We start from the raw sequence: 19,798 nt of genomic DNA, 5'->3' as shown, positions 1-19,798 counted from the left end.
TCCTTTGGTTTCCAGGTCACACAGGGAACACCTATTTTTGCAAGAGCAGAAACTCTAGAGTGTTTTGAGAGCTTAACCACCAAGACAGGTTACAAAACAGAGTAAACAGACTACAGTACACTTTTAAAAAGCTACTGAGAAGGACTTTTTGTTTTTAAAAAAAAAACCAACCAACCCACCCACCCACCCACCCCCCGTCCCCTCCCAACAGGTAGGTGTCTTTTTAGGCTCTCTTCATTTGGCACAAGAAAAGTGTGATCTAAATTCAGGACCTAGTCTGTTTTCCATATGTAAGAAGCTGGCTCCCTACCCTAAGTCAGTCACAGGGGCTCTCCTTTGACCATGACAGCTTTTAAAGTCACATCAGCACTATCCCTCAATTGGCCTGCAGGGACTGGAGCTGATTGACAGATGGCATGCTCACCCACCATGAAATTAATTCACTGCAGCTGCAGCATTTTGGACTCTTGCTAGGTTACAGACCCAGGAGTAAACCTGGGCTTCAAACTCTGCTGTCAAGCATCACAGAGCTTTGTGTTACCACTGGGCTATCATGCTGGTGCCACAAAGTTCATTATTTGCATTGCATAAATCATTTGTTAATGTCATCAGCGTCACAAGAGGGAAATCCAAAGCTGGTGCCCACTATTTGTAAAGTATAAATGGAATACATTTAGAAGCTGCACTATGTGGTCAAGGCTCACTGAATAATTCTGTTTTGATCTATATACTGCAACCTTCCCCCCCCACACCCACTCCGTAAGTTTTAGCCAGGGTTTTTAAAATAACCAAAGAAAAAGGCTGCACAGCATTCTAAGAGAAAGCATGGCAATGAGCTCTGTAAGACTGTATCGAGGTTAAAACCATGCTGCTATCTAATAAGACAACTGATATAGATAAAAGTTTTTTAAATGCTAGAAAAGTTACTAAAACCATTATGTGATACTACCATTTTAACATGTTTCCTTAGTAACTATTTTAAGAATACAGTTTTAAAGATCAGGTTTTGTACAACCAGCCACAGCAGTTCATTATGTTGTATGCTTCAGGCTACATGACATCTTGTTAAGTACTGTGCAATGTGTATGTGTGAGATTTTCACCCAAGGTATTCCACTTTGACAGATTACCATTTGCCTTTAGTTAAATTTGATTACTCAGTACACATTCCTTTTCATATCTAACTGTTGTTCCCAGTTAGAAAATTCCATTTGTTTTCTAGACCCAAAATTCTAGATAAATAATGCTTCAACAGAAACAGATAGAATGTAAGATCAATTGTCAATTTATCCTCAGACTACTGAAAGCCTTTGATGCACATAACAGGCTAGAGTAAGAATTTGGCACCTTTAACATGCTATGTGTCCCAACATAGAATATCAGGGTTGGAAGGCCTCAGGAGGTCATTAGTCCAACCCCCTGCTCAAAGCAGGGCCAATCCCCAATTAAATCCCCAAATCCTTAAGTGGCCCCCTCAAGTATCAAACTCACAACCCTGGGTTTAGCAGGCCAATGCTCAAACCACCCAGCTATTTTGCTTTATAAGCAACTAAGGGATGGTAAAGTAGTCCAGAGATGGTAAAGTAGTCCAGTGATTTGTCAAGTAAAGCAGATGTTATGTGCTCACTGGTGAAACTCACATTTCCCCCCACCCACACTTGAGAAAGGTCATTAGCTAGGACACCATCTCACTACTCTTTTCAAAGAAGTGCAGTGGGATCTTCTGCCTCCCTCCCGGCTGTGCAGGTAGAAGCTGGAGACCCTGGGTTTGAGATTTTCTCCCAAAGGATGGAACCTCGCTCTAAGTAGCCTGTTGTTGGATCACCATTAAGCGTATGAAGCCAAACTTCACTGAGGCTGAACACAACTACTGGCCTGGAAGACAGAATGCTTTCTGCTGAATTATATTAAACCAGCACAGACAGAGATGCATAGATTCATTGCAAGATTGGAGACATGGAAATCCAAAGGTCTGACAACTGGCTGACACTTCCTTCTTTTTGCTAATGTGGAAGCTGTGGTCACTCTGCTTCCCCCTCCCCACTTCTGTTGGAAAGAAGGAAAATACCTACCTCTAAAAAGGTACTAGAAGGAGCAGTTAATACTTGTAAGGTGCTAAATATTGTCATAAAATTATCTTACTGTTGGTCTGTCGGAGAGGTTTCCTTGTCGGATATATTCTATAGCAGCCTCAACAGAGGTCAGGCAGTATCCCAGTTCATCCTTTGCTGAACTGCAAAACCTGAAGTTTTTGATGTAACTCAAATTTGCCATCCTAAAAAGTAAAAATAAAACACTTATCCTTAAGGATTCATGAAGGTTTGGAGGACAGAGGCTTATTTTAATATTGCTACTCAGAGAGGGGAGAGAAGTGGATGCAACTAGAAGCCAATTCACGTTCTCTTATCACAAGGAGCTAGCAGCTATTTTACAGACCCCCAAGCTTGTTGAGAGCCCTAGGAAGGAAAACAAAGGAAAACTTATGCCAAGAACCTCATGAGGGATGTGACCCACAGTGAGAATCTTTTATATGAAAAGGAAGTGAAATATTACATTATGTTTTGGGTTATTTTAGTATTTGTCTGAACCTGAGAAGAAAAAAGATAATGGAAGAGACTGAACCAATTGTCCAGCAAGGGGAGATAAGAGCTTACATACAAAGTGCCCTTAAACTGCTAGAAGAGTTATGCAAAATAAGGATACATTCAGCATGGACACAGTTTCCAGGATTATGAGGTGGTGCTAAATTCTATGTTACTTGAAAACTTAAGCACTTCATTAATTTTAGATGCCTTTTTACAAAGGCAAACAAATTATATATCTGTTAAAAGCCACATCCAGCATTGCAATGCTAATGCAACTGTTACATCTAAATGTACTTGCAGTGTAAGATTTATACCTTTATGGATACTAGGTTAGAGATTAATATATGTTTGATATTAGCAGTAAATAATTAAGTTATTTCAGCAACATTCCAGTTACGTTATCCCTCAGGATATTGATTAATCTCCAGGTGTTCTATGCCTTTGAATGTCAAGTTCCCCAGGAACCAAGTTAGGAATTGAGGATTGGTTCCTGGCTGCTGCGACAGATGAAGTCAGGAATTTTGGTATTAAATAGGTCCAAAAGGCGAAGATGGGTAACATCAAGAAGTCCGGAAGGGGCAAAAAACCAAGCAACATTTGATGTGTTATGGAAGAGCTATAAAAATGGGAGGGAAGTGGAAGCAAGGTTTACAGCTCTCTAGGGATGGGAGACAAGCAAGTTCCTTGTTATTGCTGAGGTTAAAGATCCCTTCAAACCTATTTGAGAATTTGTTATAAAACTATAATAATAAACAAAAACCAAAACAAAAAACCCCAGCAAGCCTGTCCTTGTAGAGCTAGCTGTTTCTAGAAGCATTTATTTATGCAGCAACATTATGTACAAGTTACAGATACATTTGTACAGTAAAAAAAAAAAACTTTACATACCAGTTAGGAATCTCTGTTTTTACTAGCAGATACAGTAACACAGAGAGAAGATCATCTGCACACATGGTCTCCATGTTGACTGAAGGAAATAAGAGTTTGTAATAGGAAAAACTTTAACATAAGCCACAATAGGCCAAAGATTAGAACCAGGACTGAACACAATTTCAATATTTAAGCTTTTGAAAACTCATTTCAGATAGTAGAAGTTACTGAATAAGTAACCAGTCTGATACCCTCAGCAGGACCCAGACCCACCCAACAGACCATGCACCTTCTAGGTGACCCATGTAGGCAGCCTAGTCAAAGTAGTGTCAGCCTATGGTAGAGTGCAAAAAACACCCTGGAGTCACCTCTGTCAAACTCTTCCCTCAAGAAGAAAAAGGAGTTTCTATGACTCTAGGGTTTGAATAATTACTCCCCCCAAAACCCTGCACAGCCATACAATGAACAGCCTTGCAGGAAATGAGCTTGCCTTTACAATAGTAAAACAAACAACCTTGTGATGGGGAGGAGAGGCATGGACTGTGGAGAGCAACTTCCCCCTCTTCACTTCAGCCCCATTAAAAAACAGTTTGTTGTGACTATACCAACAGTTCGTATCTGACTTCAAGAGGGTCAGGTTTCATTAGAGGGAACTTAATTTTACATCTTGAACGGATTAACAAAAGGCATCATGCAATAGTGGGAATAAACATCTATCTTCCAGGATTATTGTTCCACAGTTTTATTCTATTTTTAAGTTTTGTAAAGAAAGTCTCAACTTAATATCCTTTGGGGGTCAGTGTATTTACAAGATTATCGTGGTCTTTAAGGCAGATGTCAGAGTGTTGTAGCAACTCAACAGCGCTATAATGAAATCACTCAACTCCTTGAAGAAAAATATTCCTCTGCAGCAGAAAGCCTAATGTTGATTTTCTTTTTCTCTGCTGAAGTATCAATGCAAGTCAAGGGTTTTCCCCCCCCACAGGATGTTTATGCCCAAGGTAAGCATACTACTTCAAGGGTCTGTTTTGCCCAGTGTGACCAGATAGCAAGTGTGAAAAAAAGTAATAATCAGGATAGGGAGTAATAGGTGTCTACATAAGACAAAGCCCCAAATGTCCTGATTTTATATGGATAATCCTGATATCTGGTCACCCTAGTTTTGACTGTTGTACTTAATATTCTGCAAGCCAGATCCTTAGTATTCTCTCTGAACATTATTTGCATTATTTTTGTATATGGACGAATTAAAGTTAGAAAGTGTATGTAAAGTACTTTCAAGATGAAGAGTGCCACATATTAAAATTAATTACCAGTTCATTGCTTTGAATACCAACCTCTTTGGCTAGGAGACTGCATAATAATTTGCACCACTTTTCGAAGACAGATCAGCTTCTGTTGTGGGGAGGTGCATTTATTCAGCTGACCCAATTCTCGCTTTGCACGTGGAATATTAAAGCTATAAAATATTTTTGAAAGATAAAAGCCTTAGTACACAAGCCAGATTTATGAGATGTACTAATTAAGTATGCTTGTGCAATGGTTCAAATTTCAGGCAATACCATGAACTAAAGCCCAAGAGGCAGAGCACACTTTTGCACACCCATGGAATCAGAAAGATCTGTGTTTGAATAAAAAGGTGGGACTTGTTCCAAATGTTGTTGGACACATAAGCGCTGACTCTGTGGGTGCTCCAGCCAGGGGCGGCTCTAGATATTTTGCCACCCCAAGCACGGAGGGTCTGCTGGTCCCGTGGCTTCTTCTGCCGAAGCCACAGGACCAGTGGACCTTCCGCAGGCAAGCCACAGAAGGCACCCTGCCTGCAGCCCTACTGGCGACCGGCAGAGCGCCCCCCGCGGCTTGCCACCACAAGCACGCGCTTGGAGCGCTGGTGCCTGGAGCAGGCCCTGGCTCCAGCCATGGAGCATCCACGGGGGGGCAGAGGGGGGGTGGAACAGTGGGTACTCAGCACCCTCCAGCAGCCCTCTGATCAGCTCCCCCCTGCTCCTCCCACCTGCAGCCCCACCAATCAGTGCCTCCCCCTCCCCCCCAGTCTCTCCCACCCTCTGGCAGCCCTGCCCATCACGGCCTCTGGGCGATCAGCTGTTCAGTAGCATGTAGGAGGTGCTCGGGAGGGAGCAGCAATCGAGCACCCCCTGGCACATTAGAAAGTCAGCACCTCTGAAAGCAAAATAAAAGAAGGAGAAGAAGTTTTAAGATACCGGAGGCAATGAAGAATTAAGGCAACAACATCAGTGGGGCAGCTAATCCAAGATGACACCCTCAAACCCTTTACTTATCTATCTTTTGGAGAAGTGAGAACATCACAGGGGCTAGTGCAGAAAAAATGGACATTCCTCCCCTGGAGTAGTGAGCAGACTTGGGGGAGAGAGTTGCTTTTTGGCTGGTCTGAGACCTACTTAAACTTTAATCCATTCCTGATGAAGAGAGTCATTTAGAAGTCCCTCATCATGCAACTCTCACCTGAATTCAGGCTTAACTCCAATATCTTTTTGCTGGAGATCTTGGAGGCTTCTTGTAATTTTGTTAAAGGCTGCATCCTAAGCAGTGGATAAAACAATATTTTTAGAAGCTGTACAAAAGTTTGTCCATCAGTCTTGCATAGGTTAGTTATATTAAGGGGGGGGAATCCCTTACCTCACTTGCCTCAATAGTTCCCACATATTTAAAGATCAGATCATAAACATCATGATGTACATACATCTAGGGAACAAACACCACGGTTTAGGAAGGAAAAGGAAAGACGAGATAAAATAACCCATTGATGTTTTTGCCCAGCCTCAGAGACTTACTTCAACTGCTTGTTTCATCAGATTCATCTGCGGTTCCTGCTTTGCAAGCATCCTCTAAAAAATATGGGAATTTATGCACTGAGTTAAATACATTGTCTAAGCAATAAGCAGCTATTTTCACAGTACAGATTTACTTAAGTAGCACTTACAAAGTGAGAATCCCTCAATAAATGCTGGAGGCATTTGGTGTAAAGTGCATTAACAGAATCCTGAAAAGGCAAGACATGAGATATTTAAATATAAGCAATGCAATGCTAGAACTCAGACAAATCCTGATTATCTAAGACAGGCAAGTAGTCCCATTCAATTAGTAGGATGTATTGAAGTGCAGAGACAAGCAGGATTTGTTTTATTTTTTAATTAAAAAAAATGCAAACCACCATAATCCTTTATGACTAAATACCCCCCATTTTCACAATTCTATTTACAAAATATTGTGACATGTAAAGCTTTAATAAAATAAATTCAAATAGTGAATTACTTAGGTACAAACATTAGGTCAAAATTCTAGGTGATTAAAGGTTAAAAGTAAGATACTGACTATGTAATGTCGTAGGCTTTTTCTTTCATGTTCTTTAAAAGTCCTATGGAAAGATGCAATGTGTTTGTCAAATCTTTCAGAGTGTCTTCCCAAAAACTCTCTCACATCCTCAATGTTTTTCAGGGAATAAGATTTTGATGAGGTTTTAAATTCTTCTGTAATGAAAGTTAGGAGTTAACGTACCATAAAAGCATCCGGGTTCTTTTACCATCTATATTGCAGAATCTGCTCCCATTTATCTAGGCAACTTAACCATCACCTACAGACAAAGCAAGCTCGGTTCTCATTCCCTCCAAACCAGACTTCAACTTTGTAGTCTTCTACTGCTCTTCTGAAGGTGTAGTAAATAACCGGACATTTAAAAAAAAAAATCACTCCTTCAAAAAGAGAAGTTATTTTCAGATGCCAGATTAAGGTTTATGGTTTGATTCCATATAGAAGTAAATCAGACTCATTTAAACTTATTGTTCAAATCCAGTTATCACACTTCCCTGACAGTTATTACTCCACTTTCCCTAATGTCAGTTTCACAATTTGTCTTGCAGAGGGTCTGGTAAAGTCAAGTATGTTTAGCCTTTTAGGGACAGCATTCATTTTGAGAAGTTTCCATTTTGCTTTAATTTTGTTTTACCCTTGGTGAGCAGCAACGACTTGCCAAAATTCTGCAAAAAAAAGCTACATATACTGCTTTAAAGCAGTTACTCTGGCAATATTTCCCTAATCTTACCTACAGTATCTCCAGTCCAGAGCAGGAAAGTGTTCTTACTCAGATCCATGTCAAATGCAGCCAGTTTAAGAAGCAAGAATTAAAAATTTTAATACTAAAAAGTCAGGCATCACCAAAAGAAAAGCTGCTACAAAAAAAAAAAAAAGTTCAGACAGACAACTTCTAAAGATGGCAACTGACCACGTCAAAGAGTTGACTCTCATCTCAAGATCTCAGTAGAAAGGGGCAACACCATTAATAGTGATACAAGTACTAGTTTTAAACAGAGTCAAGACAATAAGCTGTCCGATAATGACCTACCTGAAATTCTAATTCCATGTTACATTCAAAACAAGTATTTCACAGAGCTGACTTTCAATTCAAATTGAGGCTAGATTTTTTTTGTTTTGTTTTTACAGTTTGCTTCTTGCCTAGCTGCACTATCAATAGTGATAGCATGCCAATTAAAAAAAAATCCTGAGTTTTCAATCCAAAGAACTGCTTTGTAAGACAAACCTAGAATTATACTGAACTCTGTAAAATAGAGGGCTGCCTTGTTTCACACCGAAGCAGAACAACTGCTGGTGATTTCCTGGCATTTCTGTACGCACCTAAGATTTCAGATTCTTCCAGGGGATGAGCTATACACAATAAGCTAAAACTTTCTTCTTTTTCATTGTAGAATGTTTCCTCAAAGAGAACAGGTATTGAGAGATGATGATTAAAACCAGTTCCTAAAATTATCAAGTTTCCCTGGATAAAGATTTCCTGAAATTAAAAATAAGATAAATCATAATATTGAGCAGAAAAAACGAACAGGAAGTTGACAATTGTAATACATAGTTCTGTATACTAGGAAAAGGGGGTAATTGTAATGGTCTTTTTGGTCTTAAGTCTTTTTTGGTCAGAGACCCTTTCACATTCTCCTTGCGTCAACAAGTCAGTGCCGCAGTGAGTGATTTTTTTTTGTTTTAAAATCAAGATTACTAATGTGGGAGGATTGTGTGTGTCCCTCCCTCCCTCCCCCCACCAGTTTGTTCTCCACTGCATCATTTGTTCAAGGAAAAAATTCAGACACGTTTGTTCAAGATTCAGAAGTGGGTACGTGCTCAAGTTTTTAAGTTACTCAACTTAGACACCTTAAAAGGGCCAATTTCCAGAAAGTGCCTACTACCCATCTTCTGATAGAGTCATGCCCCTTTTAAAGGTGCCTTGAGTTGGGCACCCAAAAGTCACTAGCCACATTTAAACCCCTCCCCCGCCCCACTAACATGCTTTTCCACATTCACCTTTAGCATTTTTTTAAAAGAACTTTTGAAATGCTTTAGGTGCACTGAAACCTATTCTATGGCCATTAAGGACAAAAACACCCATTTAAAGAAGAATTCTGAACTTCTTTATTTCAAACTGCACTGGGAAAAAAACAAACAATGCCACTCTAACCGATACTAGCAGGCCACACAGCGGGACTCCTCATTTATAGCGATTATTATGACTGTCCAGTTTTAATACATCTTTAATTTTGTAAGATTAAGTCACCAGAATGTTTCTGAATCAGTTTGTGCAGACAGTGAGGAGACTGCAATTTATAAACGGGGGGGGGGGGGGGGAGAAGAGGGAGTCTTTGAGACTGTGCCATCCTCTTCTGGACAAACTTCCCCCTTACTATCTATACAATACAGCTAGAGTACAAGCACAGAACTCAACCCAAAGTTCTCATGGACAGAGAAGACACCCATCCTACTAATTAGCTCTATGAATAATAAATACTCTTGCACCAATGCAGTGATGTTAATTTGAAGCTGTATCTCCATTTCCCCTTCTGTAAAATGGGTTTGGAGTTACACTCTCAGTAGCAGAATCAGGAACAGAGACCAGACCTCCAGTTATCTGCCCTACTCATTAGATAGTGTTATCTCAAACACTGCCTACTCTAGGATCACTCAAAGTTTGGTCTCTCCCCTTTCACTCTTGTCTATCATTTTCCCAGGCAGAACCCCTCCACCAAATATGTATTAACAAGAGAATACCTTTCCATTTAAGGTCTGAAATTTTTCTTCCACTGGTTTTAAAACATACGAATCAAATTGGCAGGTAGAAAGACTGCTGCTTGAAAAGCTCCCTTTGCACGGTACTAATATCTGGAGAAAGAATAAAATCAGTCAATTGCATGCCTCTGTAGGAGGAAATGCAGTGTGCCAACTGCTTCAGAAATCAAACAACCTTTGTTCTATGTTCCTCATCAAGCACTCTTCATATCAGACCTGTAACATCATTTTAAAATAAAATAAAAAAATAAGTAGAGCCCATAACCAAGATTCCTGCTCAACATCTCAGATCACAGAATGAAAAAAAAAAATTTCTAATTAGCTGCAAGAGGAAGAATCTATACTCTGATGATCTCCGAAGTATACTGCTACCTTGATATAACAAGAATTTGGATATAATGCAGTAAAGCAGTGCTCTGGGGTGGGGAGGGGGGAGAAGAAGAAGAGGTGGGGGCTGCGCACTCCAGTGGATCAAAGCAAGTTCAATATAAAACACGGTTTCACCTATAAACATGGTAAGATTTTTTGGCTCCCAAGGACAGTGTTATAATCGAGGTAGAGGTGTATAGCAAGCTGGGGACAAATCAGAGCACTTTGTACCCAAAAGGAAAGGCAGATGGAACTTGATGCAAAAAACTAACATCTCTAGCAAGACCCCCAGTCATATAATACAGATCTTATATTGCTGACATTTTTACATTAAATTAAAAACCTAAGACTAAGCAGCTTAAAGTGTTCATTAAAGTATTTTCCTAGACCAAGTGAAAGACAACCAGGAAAACACACAAAACCACACACACAATAGATGGCGAGGCCTCCTCCCATTAATAGGTTAGTGCAGCCTTTAGAGCAGTGGTTCTCAGCCAGGGATATGGGGCCCTCTGGGGAGGCCATGAGCAGGTTTCAGGGGGTCTGCCAAAATAAAACAAAGAGCTGGGCTGGCATTAGATTGGCTTTCTGCCCTGGGCCCCAGCTAAAGCCTGTGCCCTACCACCTGGGGCAGAAGCCCGAGTAATTTAGCTTTGTGGGATCCCCAGGAAAAGTCCTGCTTGCTACCCTTAATTGCTACCTTTGCCCTGTTTAAGTCCACTGGATGCACAGGGAAAAAAAAAAAAAAAAAGTTGTGGCACACATGGGCTGTGGGGGGAAATGCTCAGAGAAAAAGGCTGAGAACCCCTGGTCTAGAGTGAATTACAGAATCAATAGAAGAACATTAACAGTACTCACCTATACAATCATTTGAAATGAAGTACAGTGTTTTCAGCTTGTGTGATAGAACTTAGTGCTCATGGAATGTGCTGGACTGATGTTCATACTCAGGACACAGCCCAGTGATACTCCAAGCTTCCCTCCCTCATGCTGCCCAGCCATTGTGTCTCAACCCTGGCCTGGGAGAAATCTCTTAAAAACTATCCTCTTATTCATCACCTTGCTAATTCAAAATCTTCTACATCTCTGGCAGTTGGTACTCTCTGCGTTGCATTCACAGTGCAAACCTACAGTGCCGGTGCTAGGCCCCCCGCCCCCCAAAGCAGGAATATTCCCCCCTCCCAATACTAAAACAGGCAAGTTCTTACAATAAAAAGAGTGAATGGGAGGCCCTCTGGAGCTGCTTGGGGCACTAAGCAATTGCTTAGTCTGTTTATGCAGAACACTGGCTCTACAGACATAACCACTGGTAGTGGCCTCAGTCCACTCAACTGCTGTGTGGTGAAGTTTTAAGAGCAGTGACTTGCAGTTACTACTATCCTCACCAGGATTTGATCTGTCTGAAAAGGTTTTAAAAGAAAGAAAGTCTGCCCCCTTGGCAATCAGAGTTTTCTTCATTAGAACATACTTGCTCACTGTTTTACTTTGAAGCATTTCCTAAAGTTCAGCCCTTTATTTTAACTGGGATTGGAGAGAGAAGAAAGTGAAAAGATGGAGTGTGGTTTCTTCAGGCACCATAATTATAACTAAGGTAACTGGAGAAACCCAGAATATTGCTATAATGGCCTTCAAATTTGAGAAGTCTTCTGCAAGTCATTTAGATTGTCTATTGAGTTTGCTTATAGGCTCCTTTGGCAATTGTCAGACCAAGTCTTCAGTAATTAGTGAGTATGCCAAAGGTTTCTTACCTTGGGGGGGGGGGGGGGAGGAAGAGAAAAATAGCAAGATTTACTTGAACCACCAACTTTAAAAGTAGTTTTGAAAAGATGTTTGTCTTTTAAAAAAAAAATTTTATTTTATATATATACACACACACCCACCCCAAAGCTATGCATAGTCTCAGTTTCACTAACACTGCTTATCTAGGACATAATGGCATCCACAACTAATTTAAGAAACAAAACATCTTCTTATAAGAGAGACTGTTAGTTTTTAGTAAAGATAAAGCAGAATTTTCTTCTCTATGTGGAGAATGAAGCATTGTGTTAGATTATCAAATACAGAAATTATTCCATTCTGGGCTATTTGAGCAGAAGCTGAATTTAAAAGAAACCCCAAATTTAGGCTATGTCTATACTACCGCAGAAAGTTAACCTACGCTATGTGAATAACGTAGTTGGAGTCGACATACCTTGGGTCGAGTTACTGTGAGGGGTCAACAGAAGAAAGCTGCCCATTGACTTACCTTACTCTTCTCATTGTGGGGTAGAGTACAGGGGTTGACTGGAGAGCGATCTGGTGTCGATTTGGCCGGTCTTCACTAGACCTGCTAAATTGACTGTTGGTAGATCGATTTCAGAGCTTGATCTGAGCTGTAGTGTAGACATAGCCTTAGAGAACTCTTCCTACACAAGACTGTTTTGATGATATCTACCCTGCCCTACCTCCCACCCCCACTGCCGACTACCTCAGTAGCAAGAAGTTATATATCCTCACCTCCAAATTTGCTTAGTTACAGCAACTCAGATGAGTCAGTCACACAGAAAGAAGTCAATTTACTCAATCATGCAGAAAAGTTTTCAGCAATCACTTCAAACAGCTAGACTTTAAAAACAGAAGTAGCATAGCAGAATTCTGAACAGTCCTAAAACTAAAGGTTGAAAAGATATATTCAGAGACGAATAGGAAGTGGGACTGTGACTACCTCTAAGAGCTAGTCTGCATAGCTCTTAAAGTCTTTTACAAAATACACCTTTCTAAGACAGTTTCACTCTTCTCTGTATCAGCTATGCATTTAAAAAAAAAATCCACATACAATGGAGGGACAACTTAAACACTGGGATCACCCCAGTTTCTACATTGAAAGGAGCACTTCAACAAACTAGCTACATGCTAATCTGTGACAGGCCAATATTTCTCTCCGGTAGAACAGTTATACTAATGAGATAGCAGTACCACTGTTTCTTGCATTCTCAAGTCACTGGCATTTGCTTGTCACAAAAAAGGTCAAAGCCACCAGACAGAGAAGAAAGATAGTCTTAAAAGGAACCAGGGCAAATGGCATATTAGTTCACACAGACGCAAGTTTGCCTAACTACCATTAAAACTACCTGGTGAATATTTTGAGCCCCTATTCTTCCATCACGAAACTAAACTGATCTAAAACTGGCAGTATACATGCCTAGTTTTCAAATGAAAAAATATAAATTGTCACAGAGTACAGTGTCATCTATTCCTGCTGTTCTCTGGAACAGTGCAAAAATTTACAATTTCTCCTAACCAAAACCCTTTCAGTATTGAAAGATTTTACAGAAGCATTTCTACTCTTCAGATAAGAGCACTCCTGCTGGAAATATTAACACTGCTCACAGAAACAAATGCTTTTATTCTGGAGGTATAAAAAGCAATACCATTAGCAGCAGCAGAATCACCTCCACAAGGAGGTCAGACCTGAGATGAGCAGAGCATCAGCAGATATCAGGAATCTTAACAAACGTAAGTTCTGCAAAGATTTACATTTCTAACAGCAGCACTGCAGTTTGACATTCAAAGCACTCTGACTGGACATTGTTTAGTCCCCTTCTCTCCATTCCTTTGGTATGCAATTAAAAAAATTAAAAGCATACCCTATTGCCTCTTATTTATTCCTCAACAAGCAGAAGATCTTATTACTGAATTAGAACTACAGTAAACTAAAGAACAATAAAAAGTGCCTTTTTGTTTTGTGCTACCAACGTTTAAAAGGTGCGGTTTATAGAAACTTAACAGGCAGTGTCAAAAACAACAACATTTTACACTGAAAGCCTGTTCCAACAATACTGTGCCTTGTTCTCATACACTGGTTATAGGAAAAAGTGGATACTGCACAGGACACTTGTGTATGTGGACAAGGTTAAGTGTTAGAACTATTATTAATACTGATCTAGGACAAAGCCTGTGTGTAAAAAAAAAAAAAAAAAAAAAAAAAAAACAAAACACACCACACAGAGTTCTGGCTCTCCCTCCCCCTGCCCCCCTCCATTCCCACAAGAAGGAAAAACAATTGTTTTTCCTACTCAACATTTCTGCTCAAATCCCATGAAGGTGGCAACCCCAATATTTCAGTTTTCTTACTCCATGTATTCTACATATTGCAGGTCATTCACACATGTTCAGACAGTTAAGTTTCTAAACTTTGAATACCACTCACGCAGAAATGATTTGCCACTTAGCCCTGATAATGCATCTTTTTTTGTTGTTTGTAAAAGTAAGAAAAAAGTTCTCCAAGATTTTAAGATAAATAGGCTGACTAATTTTTCCTGTGCCATTGCTAATGGATGATCAAAAAGCCCAAGAATAAGTGAGGTTGTTTAACCTAATAAAAGATGTCCATAGGCTTGGAATTAGAGCTACTCTCTAAATAAGGTTCTATGCAGCTAATAAATAAAAATAGAAAACCAAAACCATTTGGAAAGATTGGCCAGATTGCTTTAGAGACGAGTAAGATTATAGCAAGGCTTACTCACAAGCTGTGAGTATGCTAGGATGTTTCCCCTAAAAAATTCCCATGGCTAGTATAAGTGGCAACAGTGCTGGGAACAAGGACAGACAGAGGCCCAGGAGCCAGTGGTTAGTTCCCCTCTCACCCTCAAATTAAGTGCTGTTTTGTCTAGACCTGCTTCAAGGATGATATAAACACCAAAGCACTTAAGACCTACAGCTGCTAGTGTTTCATTTACATTAGCACTCATGAATGGAACTGCATTACTGTTAGCAACACTTTGAAGTGATACAGAAAAAAAATATTGATACGGCCATGCAGAAGCTACGGTGCAAGTTATTTGCATTCTCCGGCTAGGCGCTTTAAAAGTGAACAATATAAGGTTTATATAGCATCCTTCATAGGAGTCATAGGTCAAAACCCCTCATTTACTAACACTTAACCTGGTTTATTCCTGCTTTTTATTAGTTGATGTTTTAATGCCAGAACAGATGTAAATCAATATACACAAAATAAAACCATAATTGCAAAATGCTTCCGTTCCCAGTCTCTCAAGGTCATAATTATGACAAACAGTACTAGATATACAAGTTATTCAGACCAGCAAGGACAACAAGAAGATAAGGCTTGATAAGATTTCTGATAAGTAAAGATCTATCAAGTACAGACAGCCTTTCAGTAGTGCATTCAACCATTACCTACAGTCTATAAAACTGACCACAAACAATAGTGGCATGATATTTGTAGCCTCGTGTCACATAAAATAAAGTAGCTTGTTAGTCAAAGGACCATTATTCTCTTTTTACAAGCCAGGGACTTCAATATGCTCCTGAACACAAGAGTTCCAATCCCATATTTAAAATATGCATTTATATTTTGGGTCTTTCTATGAACCATAATTGTAAGAATCCCCACCATACATTCCATCTACTACCTAATGCATTCCCTCATGTATATATTAAAATAAAAACAATGTCATATACTTTATGTATCTCAGTTTTGATCTAGTTTGTTGGCTTGCTCTCACCATTTCCTAAACTTTAGTGAGAATCTGAGAGATTGTATTGCTTCAGTATGTAGTCAGTCAATTTAAAACAAACTCTTTACTTACAATACCATGGAATTCTGCAACTTCCCTGCAAAGGTCAGGACGACGTTTCTGAATAGCCAAGTAAAAAGGATTTTTCAAGAGATCTTCATCATACATAGCCATATGGACGTCAGAGATTCCAAAGATATTTTCTAGAAGAGAGATATAGTGTTAATATTACAGAAGTTAAACAGCTATTCTATTGTTTAGTTTTCATATTCAGATGAAACATTTGGGAATACAGAAGAGGATTTTTTGATGTATTTCCTTTCATGTTTTAGAGAAGCATAAACTACCCTCCTTCTCTCACATCAAGATACAGAACATGTGGAGTTAACTCCAATATAAAGTGACTGATACAGAACCATGGAACTTCATGCAAAATTAGTCTTCATAACCAAACATTTCCTATTATCATCCCTCCCCAGTTCCTCCAACAGTTACACTCGTGTGTTAAGTTACACTTTATGCTACTGGGGCAAGGACCATCTTGTCTAATAAAATTTGCACAACATCTGTTCGGGGCCTGAATGCTGCTATAACTATAAATAGATTATTTCCAACAACCCAATCTACTCAATTTCAAGCAGTATTATAAAGAATTACTGCAGTATACTGGATGGGGAAAAAAAAAAAAAAAAAAAAAAACACAAAATAAGACACATTAACCTTTGCAACATTCATTACTGCAGCAACAACTTGTTTACGAAAAACAAACCCTGTGAAGATAACAAAACCACTTCTACCATTATTCCTTGTATATACATTATAATCTGCCTGGTTATGTGACGCTGACATTCTTGTTTATTTTAGAAACATGGACATACATACAGGCAACATGAGTATTCTGTACACAGACACCAATGTAAATTGCACAACAGTCATACACAGGTATTTTCACTGCACTATCCTCAGGGGAAAAAAATTTACTTCAGGAAAAAAAAAATTCCATTATATGAAATAGTCCATCTATTATGAACCAAATTTTCAAAGGAGGCACACAACCGAGAAGTTCTATGCCACTGTTTCTCAAGCTTTTTGATACCAAGGACCAGCTTGCTGCCTTTCCTAAACTCTGTCAGGGAAATCTCAGGAACCCTCATTGGTCCATGGACTGGCTCTTGAGAAACACTGATCTATGTCATCTCTTTTAGAAACTAGCCAAAAACTAATTCCTACTTTCAAGCCTGCCCTTCTCCCCATGAATATGGACTAATGGTGCTCCGAGACAGCCACCACTAACAATTACAACTAATTAAGTGTCCCATTCTACCACACTTACTCACTGTAAGGAATACCTTACCTCCAGAAGTAATCGCATTGATTCAAGGTGAAAGAATTAGGCTCAGAGTCGAAAAACATGTTTTACCTGATCTGTCATTAATACATTTGTGAACCAATCCTAATGAATTCAGGTTTTATAACATTCAGTTTGTCCACGAGCTCTTGCCTAATGGAAGTAGTCCAGAAATAAGTATGCTTTGGTAAAAATAAAAAGGTCATTATTATAACTAAACTAATGAATGAAATAAAATTTTGTTTATAAAGATGCTAAAACCCCATGTAAGTTATGGCTTCCTAGGTTCTAATTCTCAACAGAAGTTCTATAGTACATGTTTTACAAACATGAGGTTCAGTGACTCATAATGGGATGCCTCTGCAATGACTTCAGAATTTTTAGTCTACTAGGAGGATGGAAAGGTCAGTCAAGGTTACAAATGTCTGGGACATAAATTCCTGATGTATTAGATTGGAAAATCTGTTTCTCCCATAAACAGAACAACTACTGTAGCAGAGTAGATATCCTTTTATCAATGCTCTCAATCAAAACTTGAAGACTTTACAAGTTATTCTGTGGTAGGATGTCTTGGCAAGTTTACACAATCCCCTTTGTAGAAGGTAACAGATGTTTGTAATGGGATCCCCAAGTTCAAAAGAGGCTAGACTTAAGACCAACAGTTCACTCAAAAGAGCATGGAATCTGGGTGCTAGCTACGACATTTAAAGGATATTTTTGTTTTAGATAAGCTTTCCTAACTTTAGCACACATATTTTTAGGGAAATTAATAAGAGTGCAATTCACTCACAGTTTTCAATTTGACAGAGGTCATCTGGGGAAATGCATTTACATGCACCAGACATATATCAGTTTGAAGAGCCGTGCCCATCTACAACAAATTTATGTCAGATATCTTTAGAAGCTGTTTCAGCTCAGTTTCTACCACTGTTCACAAGGCCACAGAGAAAAATAGCAACACACTTTGTATTAAAATATAAGTTATTATGGCCAGGGCTTTTGGGTTGTGCCAACTGTCAGAGTACATAACATGACCATTACATTAGTTTTGTCACCACATTCCTTCCTATTGTTCATTACACACTTGTTTCTTCTTGTCTCAAATTAGAATGCAAGCTTTTTGGTACAGAGACAACATCTTAAGTGTTTATACAGTCTGACTGGAGCATATAAGCACTACTGGTTATAATACGGTAGGTCAGAGGCACTCTAAAAACTAAGTCTATTTTACCACCTATTTTGGAATCAGTTTTTCCTAATTCTAATAAAAAACATGGTACATACTCATGAAAAAAATAAAAGTTTATAGTACAGTACTGAATAGACCATGAAGAAAAAACAAAATGGCACTATTCACTTAGTGTATGAGGATAAAGGATGAGATATTCTAATTATTCTTCTAAGTTTTGCTGTATGTACAGCATACAACAGGTCACCTATTGCTTGCTCCAGGTACTCTTTCAAGAACCTTTAGAGTTGAATTAATTATGTTATCCCAACCCTCTTTCTCCCCCATTAAACATTTTGTTCATTATATGCAGTTGCAGTCTTAACATAGTTTTTGAATAAAAATGCTAGATGTTCTCTTATTTCTCTCATACTTTCACACTGTTCATATTAGTAAGCTGTGAAATATTCCTGCATTTCTTGGTTGTATACTATGCTGGCCAAAGGACAACGCCTCTTTCCTTTGAGGCTCCCTAAGGTCCAGGAAGTGCGTGTGACAGCAAGATGTGAGTTTCCAAAACAGTGTAACTGGAGGTTAAGAGGCAGCTACACTATGCATCAGATGCAGCCTTATGATCTTATACCAGACTGAGAACTCCTCCTATTCTAGGCAGAGTTAGTAATGCAGCCTATAGCTAAGGCTGCCTGATACTTGGCATTGCAAGACCCTGTTTTTAGTTGCTTTTAACTTTGTCAAAGGATAACCATTCAGGCTGATTTTCTTCATGCTGGGTATCTGCCTTGAGCTGAACTTCTTCAAAAAGCTTCAGCTAAGATAGTTCAGCTGTTCCCAAAAATTAGATTAGGGAAGATTTTTTTTTTTTGGATGTCCTACAGCTGTTTCATGGAAAAGCACTAGCAGCTCCATGGTTCAGACCACAGACTTAAAGTGGTGAAGAACGGGAAGTCTGTCAGCTCTAGCATCAGGGACGGGCCTTTTGCTGATCCCAGAAGAAAACTGCCCAGATGCTGATAACATGGCCAGTCTCAGTTCATACATACTCAGGCTACGTCCAGACTACCCACTGTATCGGCGGGTTAAAATCGATTGCTCGGGGATCGATATATCGCGTCTCATCTAGACGCGATATATCGGTCCCCAAGCGTGCTTATATCGATTCCAGAACTCCATCAACCCCAACGGAGTTGCAGAATCGACAGGGAGAGCCGCGAACATCGATCCCGCGCGGTGAGGAGGGGTGAGTAATCCGATCTTAGATATTCGACTTCAGCTACGTTATTCACGTAGCTGAAGTTGCGTATCTAAGATAGATTTCCCCCCGTAGTGTGGACCAGCCCTCAGAGAATTATTAGAGTTAGGCAGCTACATTCTCTGAAGACTTTGCCTGCACTGAGCATGCTTCAACAGCTCACTAGGATTTTCCCTGCAATTGCTTCTCACATTACTACAGGCCAGGGCCCTGGAACAGAGCAGAGAGACCTTCTCTCCTGTGCTTTCAAGGCTCCCCCTGCTGGCACCCAGGAGGCAAAGAAAAAGGAAGACACCTGACTCAAATGCCACCTAGTGCACTCCCAGAGCACTATCCATCCTGTGCACTGAATGAGGCTGGGCTCCTGTGGGGGAAAAAAAAAAAAAAAAAAAAAAGGCATGAGATCATGTAATTAGAAATTATAATGTAATGCATATACAGGAGGGGGATGAATTAAGGTTACATATGCAATCTTAATTCAAGTATTTCCTAAATTTGTAGTGCTTGACTTGCATCCTTAATGTTCATTTAAATGTAGTTTTTGGTGCATTATTTATAATTA

At 39.5% G+C, this 19,798-nt stretch overlaps 1 protein-coding gene across 9 annotated transcripts in view; it reads right to left on the bottom strand.

Annotated features, from left to right (window-relative positions):
* ANKRD27 (ankyrin repeat domain 27) overlaps nt 1-19,798 on the bottom strand; it is a 96,543-nt gene that overhangs the window by 46,403 nt on the left and 30,342 nt on the right. For 7 of the 9 annotated variants that reach the window (XM_050923051.1, XM_050923048.1, XM_050923049.1 and 4 more), the window contains 11 exons: nt 15,523-15,653; nt 9,545-9,655; nt 8,126-8,282; nt 6,809-6,963; nt 6,417-6,476; nt 6,268-6,321; nt 6,113-6,178; nt 5,939-6,015; nt 4,792-4,913; nt 3,473-3,551; nt 2,142-2,274 (listed from right to left, as the gene is read on the bottom strand). In XM_050923051.1, the coding sequence (XP_050779008.1) occupies nt 2,142-2,274; nt 3,473-3,551; nt 4,792-4,913; nt 5,939-6,015; nt 6,113-6,178; nt 6,268-6,321; nt 6,417-6,476; nt 6,809-6,963; nt 8,126-8,282; nt 9,545-9,655; nt 15,523-15,624 (1,116 nt within the window). In that variant the 5' untranslated portion in view covers nt 15,625-15,653. Of the gene's footprint in view, nt 1-2,141; nt 2,275-3,472; nt 3,552-4,791; nt 4,914-5,938; nt 6,016-6,112; nt 6,179-6,267; nt 6,322-6,416; nt 6,477-6,808; nt 6,964-8,125; nt 8,283-9,544; nt 9,656-15,522; nt 15,654-19,798 lie in introns of those variants that run through there. The other 2 variants (XM_050923054.1, XM_050923055.1) reach the window with 2 other exon arrangements.

Source organism: Gopherus flavomarginatus, chromosome 14, assembly GCF_025201925.1.
Source record: "Gopherus flavomarginatus isolate rGopFla2 chromosome 14, rGopFla2.mat.asm, whole genome shotgun sequence".
NCBI lineage: Eukaryota > Metazoa > Chordata > Testudines > Testudinidae > Gopherus > Gopherus flavomarginatus.
This window is presented reverse-complemented; position numbering and strand designations above follow the sequence as displayed.